A 24874-nucleotide genomic window follows, 5' to 3' on the forward strand; every position below is an offset into this window, starting at 1 on the left:
GTTTATTTTCCTCTGCAGAATATCATTTTTGTTTTTTATGATGGAGGACGGCTTGTGGCTGTTATTTCGCGGGACCTAAAAACAGGAAGGCGACGATCACAATTTAAAGGAGTATTCCCCATCTCATAAAGTTCTGGCGTGTCGTTAGTATACGTCATTATATTCTGATCCATGACCTGTGGGATCCCTGCCGATCCAGAGAATGAGGTTCCTTCATGGTTTCATCTCCACTATGGTACTCCCGGCAGATGAGTGTTGGGGTAGGGGGGGGGGTGTATAGTTGCAATTTCAGCTACAACAGAGGCTGCTCCTCTGCATTTCTTGATTCATAAAAGGTAAATCTCACTAGTTATGCAGCAGTATGATAGAACTAGATGTATCACTGCTTAATTAGGCAGATATGCCATTCAGGGGATCGGCGCCAAAAAATTTGCAACTTTTCAGTTTCGCACCGATTAGTGCTACGTCTCTTCAACAGGAGCAGTGTGCATAAAATAAGAAAATGAAGATGTCTCCGGGAAGAGGTGCTGTGTGTTTGTACAGCTGACATTTTGTAGCTGCGTCTGATGCGAGCCGGGCATATTTGTACAGCTGCCACAAGCTTCTTTCCCATTTTGCTCTGTCACATTAAATCCCCCTTCAGCTGCCTGACTTAAAGCCCGGGCTCATGCTTGGCACTTATTAACGCTCAGTCACAGTGATATCACAAGGCAGATAAAAATAACAGTCGCTCTGTATGTAGATCTCAGCCTTCTCGTGCCACAAGGGATCCAATGTGTTCTATTATGTATGACTATGTTGCCAATAAGTCACTGCGCCAGTGCCAGTCCAGTTACTGGCACCGTCAAACCTCCGGGACCTCCTGCTTGCTGTAGGTAGATTCCAAATTAACTTATCCACTATGCACTATAGACATCTTATAGATAGCCAGTGTCAAACTGGGGCCCCCGGAGGAAATTATTCTGGGGCCCATCCTCCTCCTAAGTGCATGATCCCCTTTCATCGAATCATAATCTCGTAACATCAATAGGCTGTTAGTGAAGTAATAAATCTAATAGTAGGAGACCCATTCTACTGTCAGATTACTGCCCAATCTCATGGGCCCAGTAGTGGCTGGGCCTCATTATCTTGTCAGAATGTGAGCCCATTGGACGATCCAACCCTCTAGGTGCCCATAATTTCTCAATGCATTGGTTGCTTTATTGCACAAATTGAGTCAACTTGTGGGAAGGGGCACACACTTCCTTCTTGTATTGTCTGTATAGCTAGCACAAGGAGTGTGGGCTTTTTTGCAGCTGAAATTAATGGGAGTCAATTGACAGAGAAACGTCATAGACTATTACAGTCTCCGGAAAGTGATGGAGTACAGCCCCTCCCTAGGAGACCAGGGAATGACTGGGGAGCTGCATATCAAGCCTTATCTGTGTGTAGCGTTCAGGCCCTTTTTATACCGGCCGATGCAGCGAGCGCCGATCAATGAAACATCGTTGCACGGCGCTTGTTTGCTCCTATCACATGGAGCTATGGATAGGGGCGAGCAGTCGTTACTCAGATCGCTCGTCCCCATCCATTATTATCATGGCGGCAGCGCGTCTGCCTATTTACACACCAAGATGTGCTGACGACAACGATAATATTTTACTTTATTAAAACAATACGACCAGCGGATGATCCAGCATTTGCTCGTTCATCTGCTGATCGCTGCCCTGTTTACACAGGGCAATTATCCGGAACGAGTGTTCTATGAACGCTTGTCTGCTGATAATCGCCCAGTGTAAAACCCCCTTTCCTATTCCTAGCCTGATCTAAGCCTCCAGCAGTATAATAGAGATGTAATTATCTCACTCACCCTCTAATAATGATGTGATGACTCTGCTCATCCTGTCCCAGACTATACAGCAAAGCTGACAAGTCAGCTGCATAAAAAATAGGAAGTGTCAGCCTGTCATGTGTGCTGTAGTGGCCAGTGTGAAAGTTGTAATATTTTAAGACTTTTTTTTATGTGAATAGTCACAAAACAAATTGCCAAATTAAAAAAACAAACACGTTTATAATAAAGAGCTAATTTAAATAATGTATTTTTCAGATGATACATTCCCTTTAATACTGGCGTCCTCTTATGTGGCAAAGATATTGTTTTTTTCCTCAAATAGCGGAGGCCTATTGATCCTGAGGTATAGGCAGTATTCTACTCCAGAGCTGCTTTCACAATTCTGATTGTTGTTACTGGAAATGATAAGCAAGCTTGTCGTCAAATACATCATAAGTTTAGTTGAGCTCCCATTGTTCAGGGAGACATATAGTTTTTCATTTTCCAAATCACCAGTGCAAATAAGGCAACTAGGTAATGCTGTGAGAATTCTGCTCTGAAGCCTGCAGAATACTCAGTTCAGCTCTGGAGCGCAATACAGGATCGGTACAGGAATAGTAATGAATGTACTATGTGACTCCACCAGCAGAATATTGAGCGCAGCTCTGGAGTGTAATACAGGATGTTGCTCTGGATCAGTACTGGATAAGTAACGTATGTACGCAGTGACTCCACCAGCAGAATAGTGAGTGCAGCTCTGGAGTATAATACAGGATGCAACTCAGGATCAGTACTGGATAAGTAATGTCATGTTATGTACACAGTGACTCCACCAGCAGTATAGTGAGTGCAGATCTGGAGTATAATACAGGATGTAACTCAGGATCAGTACAGGATAAGTAATGTATGTACCCAGTGACTCCACCAGCAGAATAGTGAGTGCAGCTCTGGAGTATAATACAGGATGTAACTCAGGATCAGTACAGGATAAGTAATGTAATGTATGTACACAGTGACTCCACCAGCAGAATAGTGAGTGCAGCTCTGGAGTATAATACAGGATGTAACTCAGGATCGGTACAAGATAAGTAATGTATGTACACAGTGACTCCACCAGCAGAATAGTGAGTGCAGCTCTGGAGTATAATACAGGATGTAACTCAGGATCAGTACAGGATAAGTAATGTAATGTATGTACACAGTGACTCAACCAGCAGAATAGTGAGTGCAGCTCTGGAGTATAATACAGGATGTAACTCAGGATCAGTACAGGATAAGTAATGTAATGTATGTACACAGTGACTCCACCAGCAGAATAGTGAGTGCAGCTCTGGAGTATAATACAGGATGTAACTCAGGATCAGTACAGGATAAGTAATGTAATGTATGTACACAGTGACTCAACCAGCAGAATAGTGAGTGCAGCTCTGGAGTATAATACAGGATGTAACTCAGGATCAGTACAGGATAAGTAATGTAATGTATGTACACAGTGACTCCACCAGCAGAATAGTGAGTGCAGCTCTGGAGTATAATACAGGATGTAACTCAGGATCGGTACAAGATAAGTAATGTATGTACACAGTGACTCCACCAGCAGAATAGTGAGTGCCGCTCTGGAGTATAATACCGGATGTAACTCAGGTTCAGTACAGGATAAGTAATGTAATGTATGTACACAGTGACTCCACCAGCAGAATAGTGAGTGCAGCTCTGGAGTATAATACAGGATGTAACTCAGGATCGGTACAACATAAGTAATCTCCAACAAATCTCCTTTTAAGATATTGAGCACTTCTGATCATCATACATCGTGCGACTCATGGTCCCCTTGGGCCTAAACACCAAACCCTGTATGGTCTATAGCAACATCGGCTCTTATGTGATGTACAATATATTACGACTTTTCTTTGCTAATCTTAACCGTTTGTTTGACAATGAGAGGAATCTGATCAGTGGGTCAGAGATGGGGATCTATCGCAGTGACTGAAGGCAGGGATCCACTGTAGCTCATCCACATCTCAATATTGAGCCGTGCTGCTCACTTGCAGACCACGTGTGATGTTCCCTCATAGGTTATGTAAGCTGTCACATATAATAACTGTCGCTGAAGGCACAGAACACATTTCCAGTAATATTTAGCACTGGTTCCCGTACCTTTATAAATCCGAGACTACAAAAAAAAAAACAACTGCCGTCCAGTTCACGGCCTGGTCAGAGGGATATGGTTTCTGAATAATTCATTCTGGCTCAATGAAGATTATCACTGCATCTCTTGGGTGGTGGGACGAGTGGGGGGGGGGGGGGGTGGTGTGTGTGTGTGTGTGTGTGTGTGTGTGAATTTACAGCGACACAATTATAATTGATGTAGTTCTGCAATCCTATGGTTTGCAACTGGTGGCTCTTCACCTGTTGTGGAACTACAACTCTCAGCATGCCCTAACATATTAGGACAGATTTACCCAACTTGAAGTCTTAACAATGGTTAGGTCAGGGGTCTCGGTCGGGTAAGTGGGCCACACAGAGAAAAATGTGAAGTTGACGGGCCGCATTACTTTCAAATTTCATAAGAATACAAAATTATTGTTAATTTGACAGTGACGTCAAATGCTTCCCTGGGCACAGCGCTTAAAGTAGTGCTGTGCCCGTGGAGTCCTCGGTGAGCGGAGGATCTCCCTCTGCTCCTCCACTCTGAACTGATGCTGAAGCAGGGAGCTGACGTTTTCTTGCTTCAGCATTGGATTCAACTGTATCTGCGTGCTGAGAATGCAGATTCAGCTGACGGCCGGACATACCCCCTGATGCCCGGGACAGCGCCCAGAATCCAGGGACGGTTGGGAGGTATGCCCTGGGGGGAATGTAGCGCTATCTACAGGGGGCTGTGTGACCAATACTCTCCTACCGCCAACGGACTGTGCTGTCATGAAGGAGCGCCAGCGCATTCCTCCTTCGTCCTGCTCCCTCTTACGATGACAGCCTCGGGGGTCGCATGCGGGCCGTGTGTTTAAGACCCCTGCATTAGAGTATGCCCAAGAGCTTTCAAATGCATATACCAAATTGCATATGTATTTATAAATGGATGAAGGTGGGGGGTAAAGGGAAGGAATAGGCTTAAATCTATAACAACCGAGGGTATAAATAGTTTTATGATGTATATAAAGCTCGCGGAGATGGAAAATGCATTACATCCCAACAACTGGGATTGTTCCACTGACACTTGATCTCGTCTCTGGTTTTACTGTATTCCTCGTAATCTGTCGGCCATTTGTCAGACTTTCTGGCAGTATCACACGGGGTTAATGTGAGCTGCACACTGACGGACACTTTATTATCATAGGAGACTGGTCTTATCACGGGTGGTGATTGATGAGGTTTCCCTATTAGGCCCTGTTCACACCTTAGCAAAAAACGTCTGAAAATATGGAGCTGGTTTCAAGGGAAAGCATCTCCTCATTTTCAGACGTTTTTTAAGCAACTCGTGTTTTTTGCTGCGTTTTTGACGGCCGTTTTTGGAGCTGTTTTTCTATATAGTCAATGAAAAACTGCTCCGAAAACGGCTCAAAAAGTGACCAGCACTTCTGTTTTGCGGCCGTTTTTTGAAAACGGCCGCGTCAAAAAACGCCCCCTCAGAACAGAACGCCATATTTCCCATTGAAATCAATGGACAGATGTTTTTCAGGCGTTCTGCTTCCGATTTCTTCGGCAGTTTTTCGGCTGTTTATGGCCCGAAAAAAGGCCGGAAATAAGCCGTGTGCGCATACCCTTACAGCTCGAGTGCGGGGCACAGGCTGCAGCATTCACACCTAAAATAGAAAAATATCTTCATCCTCGAGTCGCCTCCTGAAATGTATTCAGTATTTTATTACATTTATTTTGTGTTTTCTGTTTCTAAGCTGGGTGAGAAGCAATATGGCCGCCATTATCGCTCTCCCCGGGTTGGCACTCAGCTTTTCCTTGGTAAGATCGACCAGCTATGCAGCATTGGGCAGGGGCTCCGCTGTGATGAGTACGCTACGATCTTATGTAAATGTCTTGGGTGTTTATATGCAAATTTAGGGGAGAAATCGTCTTTTTGGTAAATATACATTTCGCATAAAATCGCAGCCTTGTAACATCAGTCTGTGAGGGGAAGTTGCATACGATTTGCGATATCGTTGTTACATGAAATTGCATGTACACGTGTGACTGCAGAGAGATATTTCACATGCGATATTTCGATCCAGCGTAGTGCGATAATCATGCACAACTGATCACCATGGAGCCTACGCCTTAGGTCGGCCATATTGGTTGCTACCCAGCTTTCCCAGAAACAGATAAGAATTCTATTCAGCTGTTTCAGCAGAGGACGAATCAAATAATTAGAATGCCTATAGATTTTATTTTTGGTGGAAAAACCTCTTCAGTGACGTACTGGATGTAGACCGAGGTTTAGGTGATGATCGGGTGAACATGTTGATCTTGGGTGTTATGGAAAAAATGATTCCACTGATGAATGTAGAGTAATCTGGCATGAGGAGAGGTTGGTAGTGCCCGCCCGGCTGCAGCTAACATTCAGGGGATCAGGTTGTTCATGAGCAGCTTAGCAGACAACTCTGCATCATCCCTGTCAATCTCAGCGGCTGAAGGTTTCTCACCCGGCCAAGAAATGAACATATTTTACTACAATTCCACGGCCGCTGCTGCCATTTACTAATATCTAGCAGCCATTTTCATCCAGATTTGTAGGTAGGGGGAGGGAATCGGATCGCATGGTCTTAGTCCGGGTTCACGGTCGCACCACTGCCTGAACGTCTGGTCCTGGTTGAGGATTATACAGGTTTTTATGCAGCTTCCGGTCACATCCAGGACTCACTCCATCATCCTCACTCACCTAACCAGAAAAGTGAACAATGCTTGAAGTACTCTGTGCTGCTCTCAATTTTTTTAAGTCCGATCTACTGCACAAAAATACTATAATTAATTTTGGAACCAATTGGCTTCCAAAATATTTTTAGGGTCCTTCTTTATTAGACACAGGACATCTTTGATTATTTTGATCATTGCACGGAGACGCTTGAGGTCCTAGTTTAATAAATCTCGCTGTGTATGGACGATATACAGGCTTGGTAAACTGGACAATTGCTCATCCCCTCCTAGGACGGGAAGCAAAACAAAAACCAAGCGCCTATTATTTAGCTATATGGATAGAAAGCAGACTGGCACTTCTTTCTATCACGGATCTCCCTGTTCAGGTGCTCTGCGGTGTATACAGCCGAACGGGACTGATCCTCGTGTTGTGTAGATACTGTATATTGTGTGGGCACTATATGGTGGTATTTTGTGGGCACTATATGGTGGTATTGTGTGGGCACTATATGGTGGTATTGCGTGGGCACTATATGGTGGTATTGCGTGGGCACTATATGGTGGTATTGCGTGGGCACTATATGGTGGTATTGCGTGGGCACTATATGGTGGTATTTTGTGGGCACTATATGGTGGTATTTTGTGGGCACTATATGGTGGTATTGTGTGGGCACTATATGGTGGTATTGTGTGGGCACTATATGGTGGTATTGCGTGGGCACTATATGGTGGTATTGCGTGGGCACTATATGGTGGTATTGCGTGGGCACTATATGGTGGTATTTTGTGGGCACTATATGGTGGTATTTTGTGGGCACTATATGGTGGTATTTTGTGGGCACTATATGGTGGTATTGTGTGGGCACTATATGGTGGTATTGTGTGGGCACTATATGGTGGTATTGTGTGGGCACTATATGGTGGTATTTTGTGGGCACTATATGGTGGTATTTTGTGGGCACTATATGGTGGTATTTTGTGGGCACTATATGGTGGTATTTTGTGGGCACTATATGGTGGTATTTTGTGGGCACTATATGGTGGTATTGTGTGGGCACTATATGGTGGTATTGTGTTGGCACTATATGGTGGTATTGTGTGGGCACTATATGGTGGTATTTTGTGGGCTGTATATGGCAGCATTATTTTGGTGGTATAGTGTTGGCCTTTATTACCAGTATATATGTATCATAGAGCGATCTACCATATATAAAATATATTCCTTTCCAGAAAATCCCGTCTCCCCTCCGTTATGTCCTGGCATTATAATAACTTGTGATATTTATTATTGTTGGGGCCTCATCTTTAATTTACTGATTAGCGTTGATTGAGAGATGAAGGATTAGTGTCATTTTGCGGTTTTGACGTGGAGCCGGCAGAACAGATAAATGAGGGTTTGTCAGGATAAACATGGACATTATCAGAGACTGGTGAGAGGATCTGGACGGGCGCCCGGAGACATCGATCTGCTATACGTGCGCCATCTTTTATATCGCGGACAGTAAATAAGAACATGGTCATGGAGCGGGTGCCGTTTGTCTTTTCTTTCTGATGCTTTATCTCAGGGAACATTTCCACCTTCAAAATCCCCAGTAATTACAAGTCCTTGAATCGTCCTCTGCTGCCAAGATGTAGAAATGAAGCCCTTAATGCCCAGTTCTTGTATTATGGCATAACGAAGTAAATCTGCCATTCAGAGCTCTAGGAAAGCTGGGTAAAATGTAGCCTTCTGCCTGGCAAATCTACTGGTGGAGTTCCTGCAGTGTAAAGCCAATGCCACAACATAGTTATTTATGTATACAGAGGAGTGTGCTCCATAGCAAAATTCAACATGGGCCCATAATGCTGCTAGCTCATGTAAGGGTCTCAAAATAGGCAACATGACCCTTGTATTAGACCCCCACTCACCCCTATTAAAACTGTAACCGTTTCATAAGTCTGAGGCTCTGGCACCCCAGCGGTTAATGACGTGACAGATGGAAGAGCCTGTCGTCTGCTTCATAAAGTACAGAAATACATAGACACAAATCTGAATTAATTAGACTGAATAAGCATCTTCGCAGTCGTATGCTAATAAAAAAACAGACAATTCTGGGGGCTTAGATCATAGAGGGGGAGGGGGTTCTTTAGCTGAACACAGGATGCCCCCTCATCTGATCACCCACTACCAGGGTAGGTGCCAATAGCTCAATGTCTTGGATCACAATTGAATGTCTGCATATGCTGTGTAGCATGTTTGGTAACTTTTGAATATACTTTGTATTAAGACCTTTGCTGTCAGTGAATAGAAACATTTGCGTTTTTAGAGGCTTAAAACCTGTCCTGATGTCCAAATGCCACGTGTGCCGAGCTTGTTGCAGTCTATCACAGCTCTCTCTTGTAAGGAGTCCTGAAGCTGTGTCAGCAGGACAGGTTGTCATCCTCTGGATGTAAACAAGAATGTTCCCATTTACTGACAGCAAGCAGAGATCATTTGAAAACAAATCAAATAGGAAAGGTGCAGAAACTTTCATTATACAATAATTAAAATGTACCAATAGAAAAACAAATTCTCAATGTCTGTGCTGCGTGGCGCTCATAGCAGGAGAGGAGATAGGAAGTTCCCGCAGACCTCAATCTGCTCTACTGCCAGATCAATTGAGTGGTGGGCACCGGGTGCCCCCTAATCCAGAATTCTGGGGTGCAGTAAGCCACTCGCTTAGTCCTTTTGTAAGGCTAGGATATGTTCATCCCACGGTTTCCGCCGGGTCCTTGCTCAGCTTTCCTAAAGTTTTGAACAGTAAATCTGCAGATTATACAGCAAGCTGGGGATGTGCGGCAGAGGAGTCTGGGAAAGCTGGGTGACAAACCCTCAGGGAAAGGTAATGGCATGATCAAAAATAATCTATTTTGTTATTTCTAACTCCTTGACAGAGTGAAGACTTTAATGGGATTCTTTGATTCAATAGAACGGCAGTGAAAATCCTTAACTATTCCGGTTTTTAAATCACCGCTGCAATGTTGGGGTTCAGTTTCTGTACTTGCAGCACCCCCATCATCACACGGCTCTCTGATTCCATTCTGCTGCAGGGATTTTGGCCATTAGCTGGTGATTGTGGTGGAATCCGATATGTAACGTATGTAAATAATCTCCGGCCGTGATTACCTCCCCCCCCACTCTGGATTATATTCCATTTCATAGTTATTTTTGGAATACACTTCGGTGCCGCTGGTAAAAAAGCTTCTGGGGAAAACTGAATGAGAATTTCATTCACACAATGTGACCGATCTCAGCAGAAACTTCATACATCAGCTCTGCAGGGATATGGAAGGAGTTTACCCACCACCACTAATAATAATAATCTTTATTTATATAGCGCCAACATATTACGCAGCACTTTACAATTTAGAGGGAACATGAAACAAACAATATCAGACATTACATAGTGACAAAGATCATTTACAATTCAAACCTGAGGAGTGAGGACCCTGATCACAAGAGCTTACAATCTATGAGGAAGTAAAGGAGACACAAAGTGTAAGGGTGTGTGCACACGATAACGACCATTACGTCTGAAATTACGGAGCGGTTTTCAGGAGAAAACAGCTCCGTAATTTCAGACGTAATTGCATGTGCTCGCGTTTTGCGAGGCTTCAATTACGGCCGTAATTTGGAGCTGTTTTTTATTGGAATCAATGAAAAACGGCTCAAATGACGTCTCAAGAAGTGTCCTGAACTTTTGACGAGCCGTCTTTTTTACGCGTCGTCGTTTGACAGCGACGCGTAAATGACAGGTAGTCGGCAAACTCATTCAAATGAATGGGCAGATGTTTGCCGACGTATTGGAGCCGTATTTTCAGACGTAAATCGAGGCATAAAACGCCTCATTTAAGTCTGAAAATAGGTCGTGTGAACCCAGCCTAACAGTGTTTGTTCTGTACAATAGTCCGGCCATTTTTATACACATGCGGTGGTAACATAAAGCTGCATGAGCCGGTCACCAGCCAGTATCCGTGTATGACGGACATGAAGAGAAGGCGTGTGAGGGAATCTTATTCTGATGACTAATCTAAAAGGAGGGCCATGGAAAGGAGTCAGATTAGGGAATGTTATAGGCCTGTCTAAAAAGATGTGTTTTCAGGGCACGTTTAAAACTGTGGATATTGGGAATTAATCGGATTGTCTGGGGTAGCACATTCCAGAGGACGGTGCAGCACGAGAAAAATCCTGGAGACGGGAGTGGGAGGTTCGGATTATGGAGGATTTTAATCTAAGGTCGTTGGCAGAACGTAAAGCCCGAGTAGGGTGGTAGACAGAGATGAGGGAGGAGATGTAAGGAGGTGCAGCACTGTGGAGAGCATCGTGGGTGAGAGTAATAAGTTTGAATTTTATTCTGAAGGGGATGGACAACCAGTGCAGTGACTGGCACAGATTAGAGGCGTTGGTGTAGCGGTGCAGTGACTGGCACAGGGTAGAGGCGTTGGTGTAGCGGTGCAGTGACTGGCACAGGGTAGAGGCGTTGGTGTAGCGGTGCAGTGACTGGCACTGGGTAGAGGCGTTGGTGTAGCGGTGCAGTGACTGGCACAGGGTAGAGGCGTTGGTGTAGCGGTTGGTCATAAATAGGAGCCTGGCTGCTGCATTGAGGATAAATTGGAGAGGGGAGAGTTTGGTGAGGGGGAAGACCGACTAGTAATGAGTTACAGTAGTCAAGACGAGAGTGAATCAGAGCAACAATGAGAGTTTTGGCGGTTTCCTCCGTAAGAAAAGAGTGGATTCTGGAGATGTTTTTGAGGTGAAAATGACAGGGGCGTGAAAGTGATTGAATGTGAGGAGTAAAGGAAAGATCTGAGTCAAAAATAACCCCGAGACAGCGGGCGTGCTGCTTAGGAGTTATAGAGACAGCGGGCGTGCTGCCCAGGAGTTATGATAGTGCCACACACAGATGGAGACATCAGGTTTAGGGAGGTTGGTAGATGGTGGGAACACGAGGAGCTCAGTTTTAGAAAGATTCAGTTTCAGATAGAGAGAGAGGACATGATGTTAGAGACAGCGGACAGACAATCATTGGTGTTCTGTATTAGAGCAGGGGTGATGTCACGGGAAGAGACATATAAATTGGGTGTCATAAGCGTAGAGATGGTACTGGAAGCCAAATCTGCTGATGGTTTGTCCAATAGGAGCTGTGTAGAGAGAGAAGAGCAGCGGACCTAGGACTGATCCCTGAGGAAACCCAACAGCAAGGGGAAGATGAGAAGAAGTGGAACCAGCAAATGACACACTGAACGAGCGGTCAGAGAGATAGGAGGAAAACCAAGAGAGAGACGCGTCCTGGAGGCCAATAGAGTGGAGCATGTTAAGTAGGAGTTTGTGGTCTACAGTGTCAAAGGCTGCAGAGAGATCCAGAAGAATCAGGAGAGAGGATTTACCCTCCGATTTAGCCGCCAAGAGATCTTTTGAGACTTTAGTAAGGCCCCATGCACACGACCGTGCCCGCGATTGCGGGCACGGCCGGCCGCCGACTGACAGCCGCATTTTCGGGCCGTGCTCCCATACAAAGTATGAGAGCACGGCCCGCAAAATGCAAAAGAACGGACATGTTCCATAATTCCCGGAACATTTCGACGGCACGGACACCCTTCCGTAGTGCTACGGAAAGGTGTCCGCATTCAATCAAAGTGAATGGGTCCGTTTTTGCGGACCGCAATTACGGTCCGCAAAAACGGAGGTTTTTTACGGTCGTGTGCATGGGGCCTTAGGGCAGTTTCTGTGGAGTGTAGAGTGCGGAACCAGATTGCTAACTCCATTCTTGACCCCTTACAGAGAGATAGCGGATAAGGCGAGAGTAGACCAAGCGTTCCAGGAGTTTGGAGATGAAGGGCAGATTAGAGACTGGTCGGTAGTTGGCAGCGCTGGATGGGTCAAGAGTTGGTTTTTTCAGTAATGGGTTTATAATGGCATGTTTAAAAGAGTAGAGAAAGATACCAGAAGAAAGAGAGAGGTTAAATATTTTAGTCAGGTGACTAGTGACAGCTGGGGAGAGGGACTGGAGGAGGTGTGAGGGGATAGGGACTGGAGGTTTGAGGGGAGAGGAACTGGAGGTGTGAGGGGATAGGGACCGGAGGAGGTGTGAGGGGAGAGGGACCGGAGGAGGTGTGAGGGGAGAGGGACCGGAGGAGGTGTGAGGGGAGAGGGACCGGAGGAGGTGTGAGGGGAGAGGGACCGGAGGAGGTGTGAGGGGAGGGGGACCGGAGGAGGTGTGAGGGGAGGGGGACCGGAGGAGGTGTGAGGGGAGGGGGAACGGAGGTGTGAGGGGGAACGGAGGTGTGAGGGGGACCGGAGGTGTGAGGGGAGGGGGACCGGAGGAGGTGTGAGGGGAGAGGGACCGGGACTGGAGGAGGTGTGAGGCAATAGGATCACTAGGACAGGTAGTACGACGAGAAGAAGAGAGGAACCTAGAGACTTCTTCTGTTATTGGGTCAAATGCAGAGAATGAAGAAGAGGGAGTGCGGGAGGGAAGGGGATCGATGTTACTCGGGGACTGGGAGAGAATATCATGCCGGATGTTGTCAATTTTAACTTTAAAATAAGTGGCCAGGTCTTCAGCACTGAGATCTGTGATCGGCGTCTGCACTTTGATACTTTTCACTCCCTCCTTAGTCCTAAAGAGGCGTTTTGGATTGTTAGATAGTGTGGAGATGAGAGAAGTGAAGTAGACTTGTTTGGCTCGGTGAAGGGCAGAGTTGTAAGTTCTCAGCATAAATTTGTAATGGAGGAATCTGCAGCCAAATGCCAACAATTTTCTCCACAGTCGTTCGGCACATCTCAAGCACAGCTGAAGAAAGCGGGATTGAGGCGTGTGCCAGGGTCGTCGTCGTCTTTATCGGTGGGCTCGGAGTGTAGGGGGGGCTACTTCATCCAATGCATTCTTGAGAGTGTTATTGTAAAGTTTGGCAGCCAGATTGGGACAGGAGAAGGAAGAGACAGGGGACAATGAGGACTGTAGACTGTCTATGAATTTCTGAGTGTTAATGGCATCACTAAATAGATTTCTCTATAGGTGCGATTGGTGGAGGTCCAACACGTGCGACTCCCACCGAGAATGATGGATCCGCACACGAACAATCACTTTTTTATTAAAATGTATGGGAATAGGGGAACTGTTGTGTGGCCCCTTGTTATCTGGGGGCCCCAGCAGTTCTCTCTTTGCCAGTCACATGTCTAATTGATGTGTCAGAGATTCTGTACAATGGAAGTCTCCGGCCAGTTCTGCGTTACGGGGGGCTCCAACCCCTAGTTCTTCGAATGTCTGGGGGATTCCACTGTACAAGCCGTAAAGTTTCTGGTCAGAAGTTGAAATAATCTCACAACATGACAACGATTGATCACCAAAAGCCTTTATTTTTTATAACACTTCTCAGTACACGTGACACTTTATGTACGTCGCTGCTGTTTCACCTCAACATCTCCTGCTCAGCCAAACAAGCCCCCCCACCCCCTGAACACTGCAGCTCGCTGGACAGGCCGACCTTTGGCTAGAAATGTCGGAATTTGTCAGCCAGACAATAAATGGGGAAACTGCAGGTGGTGTAAAAAGTGCGCTGATCAGTCATAAAGGTGTGAATGTGCAGCAGCGGCCTCCAGGGTGTATTCACACAGTGCGGTTTTGCCGAGCGTGCGAATACTGCATACGTTTTTCTGCTGTTTCCATACGAACTGCAAAAGCGCAGGAGAAATGCATGCCTTATTGCAGCGCAAGTTTCAGACACGCAGCAAAACCGTACCGTGTGAATACAGCCTTAAGTCTCAGCTGGACTATGAATGGTGACCGTCGGGTGGCGTCAGGCTGCGTTATTCTGTTGATCACTAGACTCTATACAGAAGAATCAGCTGCAGTTGGTTGTTATTCTAGGGGGTTTTCTTTTCTTTTAGATTTGGCATCAATCATTAACAGACGCCATTAACTAACATACAGTCATTAGTACTGGAACAAAGGGAGGGGGGAGTGTGGCCAACGCTGAGACGGGGAACAATTTCTACAACATTAAAGGACTTGGATGATTCACATTGAATATTTTGCATCTGGAGGCCACTCTCTAGGAAGAGCAGATTAGTGGAGCACCTGAGAGTCAACAGCGGGGAAGTGACGGGTGTTGGAAATAGAGGCAGAAAGTACAGAGACAATGGCCCACATTTAAGATACGCCAGATACTTGGAGTGAATTTTCGGCAAATTAAAAGGCGCACACTAAATTTAAATACGGGAACCGGACGTTAACTGCACGATAAATGTGGTCAATGTGCTGAAGACAAAACCATCTTGTTCAGCGGGTGACGTTATCTATCAAAATAAATCTCCCACAACAGCCACCGGCCTCCCAAGTAGTGAAAAAAGGCCGAGACATCTCATAGGGCTGCCGCAGATGAAGCGTTGTATCCATATCAATCTAATGTGTATTAGCCAGACCCGAGGGAAATAAGGATCAGACATAAACAGTTCCAAGGCAGCAGTTTACCCCCCACAGCAATAAACCAGCGCACTCTGCTGATTGGAGCGAGCATCTTTATGGGGGTGCTTTGCCAACTACAATCTGATGTGAATGGTCGATTTAAAAGGGATGATCCACCTTGGCAACCATTTTTTTTGTAATCACGCCAACTAATCTAAAATGGAGCAACTTATGCCAATAGTCTTCATTAAAAATATATAATTTTTTTTTTCAACATCTCCCATGCAGACTTATGTGTTTCCATGGTGACAGACTACAAATAAATCCTGTGTAGTCTGAGCCTGCAATAATTTTTGCCATCCACCTGTCCAAGAATTCTTACTAACTTACATTTGGGAAGAAGAAGTTGACAGACTAAAGGATCAGAATACACGTGTTACCATGGAAACATAGGTTTTTGCATAGGAGCTGTAGACCCAAAACAAAATATTTTTTGAATTCAGACTATTTGCAATGTTGCGTCAATTTAAATAGATTAGAAAAAAAATGGTTGCAACAGTGGACATGGCCTTTAAGTTTAGCCAGAGTTATAGATGAACGCCTATGGGAAGATCCATAGAAGATACAGAAAACAATACTTAGAAGCTGCCGTCACATGCACTGCCAGGATGAGAAATGAATAGATTGTATAGAAGTAAATGGCTGTTATTACTTGGCGACTTTATAGAAACAAAACAAACCCCTTTAAGAAAATCCAATCTTGGCACAGCCCGGGACACGCTGGCAGGCGCCTACATACACATTGCCAACATCTCACAGTCCAGCCATTACATCTGCAATAAATATTACTCTAAGTTTTACATGTGCAAATAAGCGTGTGAATGAGGCCGAGCCTCTCTAGGGGTCAGCAACTGTCGGCACTACAATTCCCAGCATGCCCGAACAGTCTTTAGCTGGAATAATAAAGCCTCTGGCTGTCAAGGCATGCTGGGGGTTGTAGTTTCACAACAGCTGGAGTGCTGAAGGTTGCTGACCCCTGCGTCTGATCGCTCCTCTAAAGCTTCTACTCTACAGCAAAGCAAGGAAACCTGAAAGCCGCTCTGAGATGTGAAGCTTTCCTCTTCTTCTTCCTCCAGTTGTTTGGCATCTAGTTTTTCTGGCTGTATTCAATGCCGTGGTGCCGTCACCGTGCAGTCCGAGTGCCCGTGCTTAGCAGTGTAATGCATCTACCTACTACATAAGGCCCAGGGTCTGCACGTTTTCCAGCCTCTGCCACCTATTAGAATGAAACTTTGCCACTGGAGCTGGCAATCTAGGCACTTCAAGACACGGGCTTATTGATAAATAACAAAACTATTTCAGCTTTGCACAACTTGCATATATTTAAAAAGAAAAAAAAAATATACCAAACTTTAGTTAGTTTCCTCTTAGTCCCTTTTAGTGAGGGTGAATTTTTGGATTCATTAATATTAGATAGTCAGAATTCTCCTGGGACGTCCTGGCAGCCGTTACCCACAAACACCAAAACTAGCAAATCTGTTCTACAGGACACTGCGGTTTATAATGGGAGATCTGTTGTACCTGCAGCAGCGTCATATATGGAGACCGCGCCCCCCCCAGATAGTGAAGGGGCTCACACCACTGTCCGCTACAAAACATGACATTTAGAGAGAGATTTGGTGGGGATTTGCCTCTGTAAAAAGCAGGCGAAGCGATCATGTGACCATCACCTGCCATGACTTGTATCTGTTATTGGCCAGTCCCCACATGCTAGGGAGGACTGTGGGGGCCATAGGAACGACTACAACTAGAACCGTACAAAGCAGAGCAACCCCAGGGCAGAGGGCAAAGATGGTTCAACTCTTCAGCATTAGTCCGCTCAACTGGTTTCAGGTGTCCTGTGTCTGGCGTGCCGTCTGACCGTCCGCTGCCGCGCTGCCATGTCCGCCTCCTCGTCCTGTATAGGAGAAAAGCAATGTCATCAGGTTTCCTCTGTACTGTAGGACGCTCCTGCGTAGCAATAATAACGAAGAGCGCAGCACTCTGATATATTTCTTGCCTAGACCCCCCAGGCTCTATATTCACCAGATTTGGGAAAAACTATGACCAAAACATATGCAGCAGTATGTGAATAAAGTCGCACGTCTGCCATCGCCCAAAAAAATAGGGTGTGCCATAAACCAAATGTCCTCCGTGTGATTGTGCGGATTGACGTCTTAATATATCTTCATAGTCTCCAAGTCCCCTGCATAGAAAAGTCAAATGCTAAAATTCTGTCTCCCTGCGGCCATCACTACAAGGAGCGTGGAGCTCACTGCACACGGTTTATACACAAGGCTTGGGCGACGCAGGTCATGAAAGTCGTTGTCACTTTGCGTCCCACAAGTTGTCCAAACCCGGTGGGCTTCTTGCGACTGCGCTGTTGCAGCAACTTCAGACCGCACGATGCAGCAATATTAGGCTGGGGCTCGGTCAAAGTCGATGTGTAGCCTTAAATTCAATCATTAGCTCCCCCTAGTGGCAGGTGCGGACAGTCAGAGTTTCTATGTCTATGCAGGGGATTTGGAGCTTTGTATCAGAACATCAGAGCTCTGAAAGCTGTAAAGATACATGAAGTATCACAGAGCGCTGGACCTAAAAAAGATATAACAAGCGGACATTTACTTTAATGTATACGATTTGCACTAGTGCATAGAAACCTATGGCATGTTAACCAATCAGATCTTTTAGCCAAAGCCCATAAAACCGTTGTCTGGTTGATGTTTTTAGGCTCTATTTACACAGTGCAGTTTCCTATCTGTGAGGAATGTCTTCTGCTCTTTATCTACTTACACTATCAGAAAGCTCGTCGTTGTTTTGAGTGCTCAGGAAATCGAGATAATCTTCTCTTTTGGAGTCTGAAAGATCTTCCTCTTCATATTCAGTCTGATAATCGGATTCATCTGTAAGAGAAACGTTTTTTATACCTTAATGTCAGAGCCGCGGGCCCACGACCATCGTGGCAGATTTATATGACATGACGGGATGAAAATCTGACAGGTGACGAACTGTAGGAACGGAGAGATTTCCATTACAGGAGCGATGGCTGGAACCAGTAACCACAACCCCGGATGCTGCCGGCGTATCGTGCAAAAGACAAAGGAACGGAACGGTTTCATCCAATTGCTTAACCACCCGGTGTTCACAACGCGGCCAGAATAAATGCAGCAGGAAAAAGGCGGTTTTTTTAAATATTTTATATGTAATCTGATCTTGAATTTAATGGTCATAGATTTACAGCTGAAAATGCAACAAAAACGCACAATGTAACTCAGCCTAACAGAGGTCAGAGGTTAATAGGGTCATACAAGGAGTGAGGCAGTGACCCCCGGGGAGCGCTCCGCACGTGGAATATCCAATAACTGGAAAGAATTGACTGGTATTGATGGGAGGTCGGGGTCCGGCCGGCTGTGTTTTTTAATAACACAATATTATACAGAGCGGCTTATATCCGTCTAGTCATTGATATCGCGCGTGGAAGGTCAGAACGTTAAGACCCCTTTATTTCTTGAATTGATGACTTCATTAATAATTTACATCCTATAAACTATAATCCCCAATTGTCATGAGGTGAAGGGACTCTGCAATCCTTAGGGTATGTTCACACGTAGTCAACCAAAACGTCTGAAAATCCAGAGCTGTTTTCAAGGGAAAACAGACCCTGCTTTTCAGACGTTTTTTACCAACTCGCATTTTTACCAACTCATTTTTTTACCAACTCGTTTTTGGAGCTGTTTTCATTGGAGTCTATGAGAAAACAGCTCCAAAAACGTCTGAAAGAAGTGTCCTGCATATAATGTATATAAGGGTATGTTCACACGGCCTATTTACGGACGTAATTCGGGCGTTTTTGCCCCGAATTACGCCCGAAAATAGCGCCTCAATAGCGCTGACAAACATCTGCCCATTGAAAGCAATGGGCAGACGTTTGTCTGTTCACACGAGGCGTATATTTACGCGCCGCTGTCAAATGACGGCGCGTAAATTGACGCCCGCGTAGAAGAAGTGACCTGTCACTTCTTTGGCCGTAATTGGAGCCGCTATTCATTGACTCCAATGAATAGCAGCGCTAATTACGGCCGTAATTGACGCGGCGTTCAAGCGCCCGCACATGCCGGTACGGCTGAAATTACGGGGATGTTTTCAGGCTGAAACATCCCCGTAATTTCAGCCGTTACGGACCCCCGCCGTGTGAACATACCCTAAGTGTCCTGCACTTCTTTTGACGAGGCTGTATTTTTACGAGTCGTCGTTTGACAGCTGTCAAACGACGACGCGTAAATAACAGGTCGTCTGCACAGTACGTCGGCAAACCCATTCAAATGAATGGGCAGATGTTTGCCGACGTATTGTAGCCATATTTTCAGACGTAAAACGAGGCATAATACGCCTCGTATACGTCTGAAATTTGGCCGTGTGAACATACCCTTAGGGTGAATTCAGACCTTGCAGTGCGGTTAAAATCTCATACATTTTTTTACTGCAAATTGATGCGTTTTTTCGATGCAGTTGCGTTTTTTTTTTTAACAAATCTCATTCACAATCTGCGGAAAAAACCTGCAGAAAATGTGCAGAAATTGACCTGCGGAGAGGATTGTCAGTCTGCAGCGTCAATTTATTTTGCAAAAATGCTGCAGAATCTCCACGGATGTGTGGACGGATCCTTAAAAATGCAGCAATAGTGAATTATGTTCTACCTGGCGAATCCTGAAGATGAGGCCGGATTGTCGCTAAATATATATATATATGCCCCATATCAAATATCTACAGGTTAAACGGTGAGCACTCAATAACCCCCCCCCCCCCCCCCCCCGACACTCCAGTCTGTCACTCCTAGAACTTACCGGCTCCTCCATAATAACCGATAATTACAATTACCTTCTTATCCGGGTGACGGAGAAGCTCTGCGATCTGTGTCTGCGAAGAGGTCTGGTTTAACACCTTCAGGACCAGACTCATTTTACACTTTTTTAGTGGCAAGTTAACAACGGACGTCGCACGGACCTGTGCAATTCAATGGGGCCATTCAGACGTTTAGTGTTTTTCACGCAGGGTGTGTCCGCTGCGTGAACCTCACTGCCTGTCCTATACTTGTGCGTTTTTTGCGCATCACGCACCCACTGAAGTCTATGGGTGCGTGAAAAAAAACGGACAGCGCACGGACGTCATACGTGTGCTGTGCGTGATTAATGCGACAGTTGCTAACAAAATGAGGAAAAAACAAAACAAAACCACCTTCAGTTTACGCGCACCGTACACGGATGTCACACGGAACTGCAACGCAAAACGTACACGCTCGTGTGAATAAGGCCTTAAAGGGATGCAACATATATTCTCTTCTTTTAACTTTTAATAGTCCTACCAACAGCAGCATGACTAGGCCGCTACCTGGGTCTGTAGGAAACTCCAATGGTATCCATAATCCAGACGAGAATATGATGTTCTCTCTAATCTGCCCTGTGCAAAGACACAGCAGACATAAACTCCTTAGTGAAGGAAGACTCCCAATTCCAGGGTGTAACCTATGGCTCTTCAGCTGTTGTAATACTACAACTCCCAGCATGCTCTGACTGCCAACGAATGGAGCCACATGTTGGAGACCACGGTGTTAAGGGTCCCGCACATTTAACATGCTGCTATCTACGGGCAGGAGGAGCTGAGCAGATCGATATTGTGCCGGAAAAGATTTAGTATAATTTATTGATTTTGAATCCCTGCTTGTTTTTGGTTTATAAATCTGGGGGCGGAGACACTCAATGATTGACAGCTCATACGTGCACACCCATATAGTGACTGCGCCCTCCCTGGACCGTAAAACCGCAGCGAGCATTGGTTGTAAAGTAATAAATTACAAGTTATACAGAATCTTGTCCCACGAGACAACCATCAATCTGCTCAGCTGCTCCAGCTCTAGAACACGCGGCCGCAGGTCGGAGCCAGGTTTACAGAGAACTCTGTCAGGGACACTATTCAGCTTGACATGAATACATAATAACATTTAGTACCCGGCAGCACACATCATGTTCTAGTGCCCGCACCAACTATTTGTGCCACCTGTAAACCACCAGCACCCTCATTCCATGAACTCTGTGCAGCACATTGCGCCCTGCGCTGCGCTCCGCTCTCTATCCATCTTGACAGGTTTTGTAAGAGAATGTTATTTGAGCTTCTGCTCTTACCGTCCACGACAGCTGTTTTGACAGGTTCAATTCTGGACACTATTTCCGCCAGATCTGTGAACGAGGCGTTAGGGCACGTGTTCAGCTGTGGAGAGGAAGAGTAACAGGTGTCAGTGTGAGTGGCGGCGGAGACATTACACGTAACAGATTTACAGCGAACCAAGTCATTACGTTTTCGGCTATTTTTGTTGCTGTGACTTTCTTGTCACCGTGCAGGATTGTTCTGTTGCTAAAACAGTTTTGGTATTTTTTCCCCCATTTCTCAGCTTTGGCGTCACTGTATGCATTACCGATGTGATATCTTAAAGTAACATTTAGCAAATGAATCCATCACAACGACGGACAAATTCTGAATCATTTCGCTCCTCTTTACTAGACGACTGTTCACTGTGACTGCCACGACGTGTCCCTGGTTACAATTTCATCCGCTGCTGGAGCTTTTCCATGTCAATAATGGGAAACTGCCACACGTAACGTCCTCTGCGTGCGTCACGCCAAAGATGGCGGCCGGGAAATCTGCTCATAAACTCAGAGCTGCTTTGCTTTGTTGGAAATAATATTTTATTCCATTTTTTTTTTGTCTTCAGACCTCTACATTTTGCTATAGTGGATATTATCAGCAGTTCACCATGTACTCACTACAATGATATAATAATATTAGAGCAAACTTTGTTTTCCAATTAACGGTGATCGTTACTGTATATTTTCTTCATCATCTACAGTCAAACATTCTAGGGAGCAGTTTTTGTAGTTCCTCCAGTTTCCGGAAAAGCTGGATGACAACCAAAATGGCCGCCATTACAACAGAACTAGATACTGGGGGGGGGGGGATATTAGGGGATAAGTATGAGCTTTACACAGTCCTTTCTGGAGGAGAATAATAATAGGACTTGTCGCACATCCCTCTAAGTAAGAGAATTGGGCTGGCAGCAGAAGTGATGAATACAGGGTGGTAAAGGCTGAGAACTCCAGACCCTCCAGCTACTCGGCCCGCTGCTACTAAATCAAGGTCACTGCGCCCTCTAGGCCTATTTTTAAAACATGTGCAATTAGGATTTAAGAAAAGAACATGTGAAAAATGCAGCACACGGTTCCCACAAAACACTATAAATCTTCCCCGTGTGTAAATATCAGTCAGTTTTGCTTTTGGACAATCCGTAGAAGACTGAGTGGCCGGCGCAGAGACCGCGGGTGGCTGCAATCCTGACATTTTGGCTCCACACTAAGTTTTCTATGTAGCAATCTCTCCCCTGCAGTTCACAGCTACAGCATCGATAAAACAAACCACAAAAAGCCTCAACTTTCCTTTACCTTGTAAACACATGAAGAAAGCGGAGAAATGTAATCGGTTTAATGAAGTCAAATGTCTACCACATCCTGATCTCTGTAGATGGAATATTGATCTGCACCGAACTCTGTAATCAAATTTCCTTATTCCTTATTACAGTTTAGGAAAAAAATAATCAGAAATCTTACAACTTCAAAGTCCCTCTCTCTGCCATGAAAGCAACGAAAAGTTATGATAATGCGGCATAATGACATCTACATGGTAAAAGTGAAACCCTCCCATCATGCCTAAAGATGGATCAGAGATGTCATATTCCCTTTCCTCTAACAGGAACCGTATAACTATACCTATAATACTGCCCCCTATATACAGGAATATAACTACTATAATACTGCTCCTATATACAAGAATATAACTACTATAATACTGCTCCTATATACAAGAATATAACTACTAAAATACTGCCCCTATATACAAGAATATAACTACTATAATACTGCCCCCTATATACAAGAATATAACTACTATAATACTGCCCCTATATACAAGAATATAACTACTATAATACTGCCTGCTATATACAAGAATATAACTACTATAATACTGCCCCTATATACAAGAATATAACTACTATAATACTGCTCCTATATACAAGAATATAACTACTATAATACTGCCCCCTATATACAAGAATATAACTACTATAATACTGCCCCTATATACAAGAATATAACTACTATAATACTGCACCCTATATACAAGAATATAACTACTATAATACTGCACCCTATATACAAGAATATAACTACTATAATACTGCTCCTATATACAAGAATATAACTACTATAATACTGCCCCCTATATACAAGAATATAACTACTATAATACTGCCCCTATATACAAGAATATAACTACTATAATACTGCCCCCTATATGCAAGAATATAACTACTATAATACTGCCCCCTATATACAGGAATATAACTACTATAATACTGCCCCCTATATACAGGAATATAACTACTATAATACTGCCCCCTATATACAAGAATATAACTACTATAATACTGCCCCCTATATGCAAGAATATAACTACTATAATACTGCTCCCTATATACAAGAATATACCTACTATAATACTGCTCTTATATACAAGAATATAACTACTATAATACTGCCCCTATATACAAGAATATAACTACTATAATACTGCCTCCTATATACAAGAATATAACTACTATAATACTGCACCCTATATACAAGAATATAACTACTATAATACTGCCCCCTATATGCAAGAATATAACTACTATAATACTGCTCCCTATATACAAGAATATACCTACTATAATACTGCCCCTATATACAAGAATATAACTACTATAATACTGCCCCCTATATACAAGAATATAACTACTATAATACTGCCCCTATATACAAGAATATAACTACTATAATACTGCCTCCTATATACAAGAATATAACTACTATAATACTGCACCCTATATACAAGAATATAACTACTATAATACTGCACCCTATATACAAGAATATAACTACTATAATACTGCCCCTATATACAAGAATATAACTACTATAATACTGCACCCTATATACAAGAATATAACTACTATAATACAGCTCCTATATACAAGAATATAACTACTATAACACTGCCCTCTACATACAAGAATATAACTACTATAATACTGCCCCCTATATACAGGAATATAACTACTATAATACTGCCTCCTATATACAAGAATATAACTACTATAATACTGCCCCCTATATACAAGAATATAACTACTATAATACTGCTCCTATATACAAGAATATAACTACTATAATACTGCTCCTATATACAAGAATATAACTACTATAATACTGCCCCCTATATACAAGAATATAACTACTATAATACTGCTCTGCTCCTATATACAAGAATATAACTACTATAATACTGCCCCCTATATACAAGAATATAACTACTATAATACTGCCCCTATATACAAGAATATAACTACTATAATACTGCCTGCTATATACAAGAATATAACTACTATAATACTGCCCCTATATACAAGAATATAACTACTATAATACTGCTCCTATATACAAGAATATAACTACTATAATACTGCCCCCTATATACAAGAATATAACTACTATAATACTGCCCCTATATACAAGAATATAACTACTATAATACTGCACCCTATATACAAGAATATAACTACTATAATACTGCACCCTATATACAAGAATATAACTACTATAATACTGCT

At 44.1% G+C, this 24874-nt stretch overlaps 1 protein-coding gene and 1 long non-coding RNA gene across 8 annotated transcripts in view; one reads left to right on the forward strand and one right to left on the reverse strand.

Annotated features, from left to right (window-relative positions):
* LOC142659071 (uncharacterized) overlaps positions 1 to 24874 on the forward strand; it is a 215795-nt gene that overhangs the window by 139239 nt on the left and 51682 nt on the right. The gene's annotated exons all lie outside the window — the stretch shown is intronic.
* PNPLA7 (patatin like domain 7, lysophospholipase) overlaps positions 16438 to 24874 on the reverse strand; it is a 118989-nt gene continuing 110552 nt past the window's right edge. For all 5 annotated transcript variants that reach the window (XM_075834783.1, XM_075834784.1, XM_075834785.1 and 2 more), the window contains 3 exons: positions 21300 to 21384; positions 17914 to 18023; positions 16438 to 17038 (listed from right to left, as the gene is read on the reverse strand). In XM_075834783.1, coding sequence (XP_075690898.1) covers positions 16961 to 17038; positions 17914 to 18023; positions 21300 to 21384 — 273 coding nt within the window. In that variant the 3' untranslated portion in view covers positions 16438 to 16960. The remainder of the gene's footprint in view (positions 17039 to 17913; positions 18024 to 21299; positions 21385 to 24874) is intronic.

The sequence above is a fragment of the Rhinoderma darwinii genome, chromosome 8 (genome assembly GCF_050947455.1).
Source record: "Rhinoderma darwinii isolate aRhiDar2 chromosome 8, aRhiDar2.hap1, whole genome shotgun sequence".
Lineage (NCBI taxonomy): Eukaryota > Metazoa > Chordata > Amphibia > Anura > Rhinodermatidae > Rhinoderma > Rhinoderma darwinii.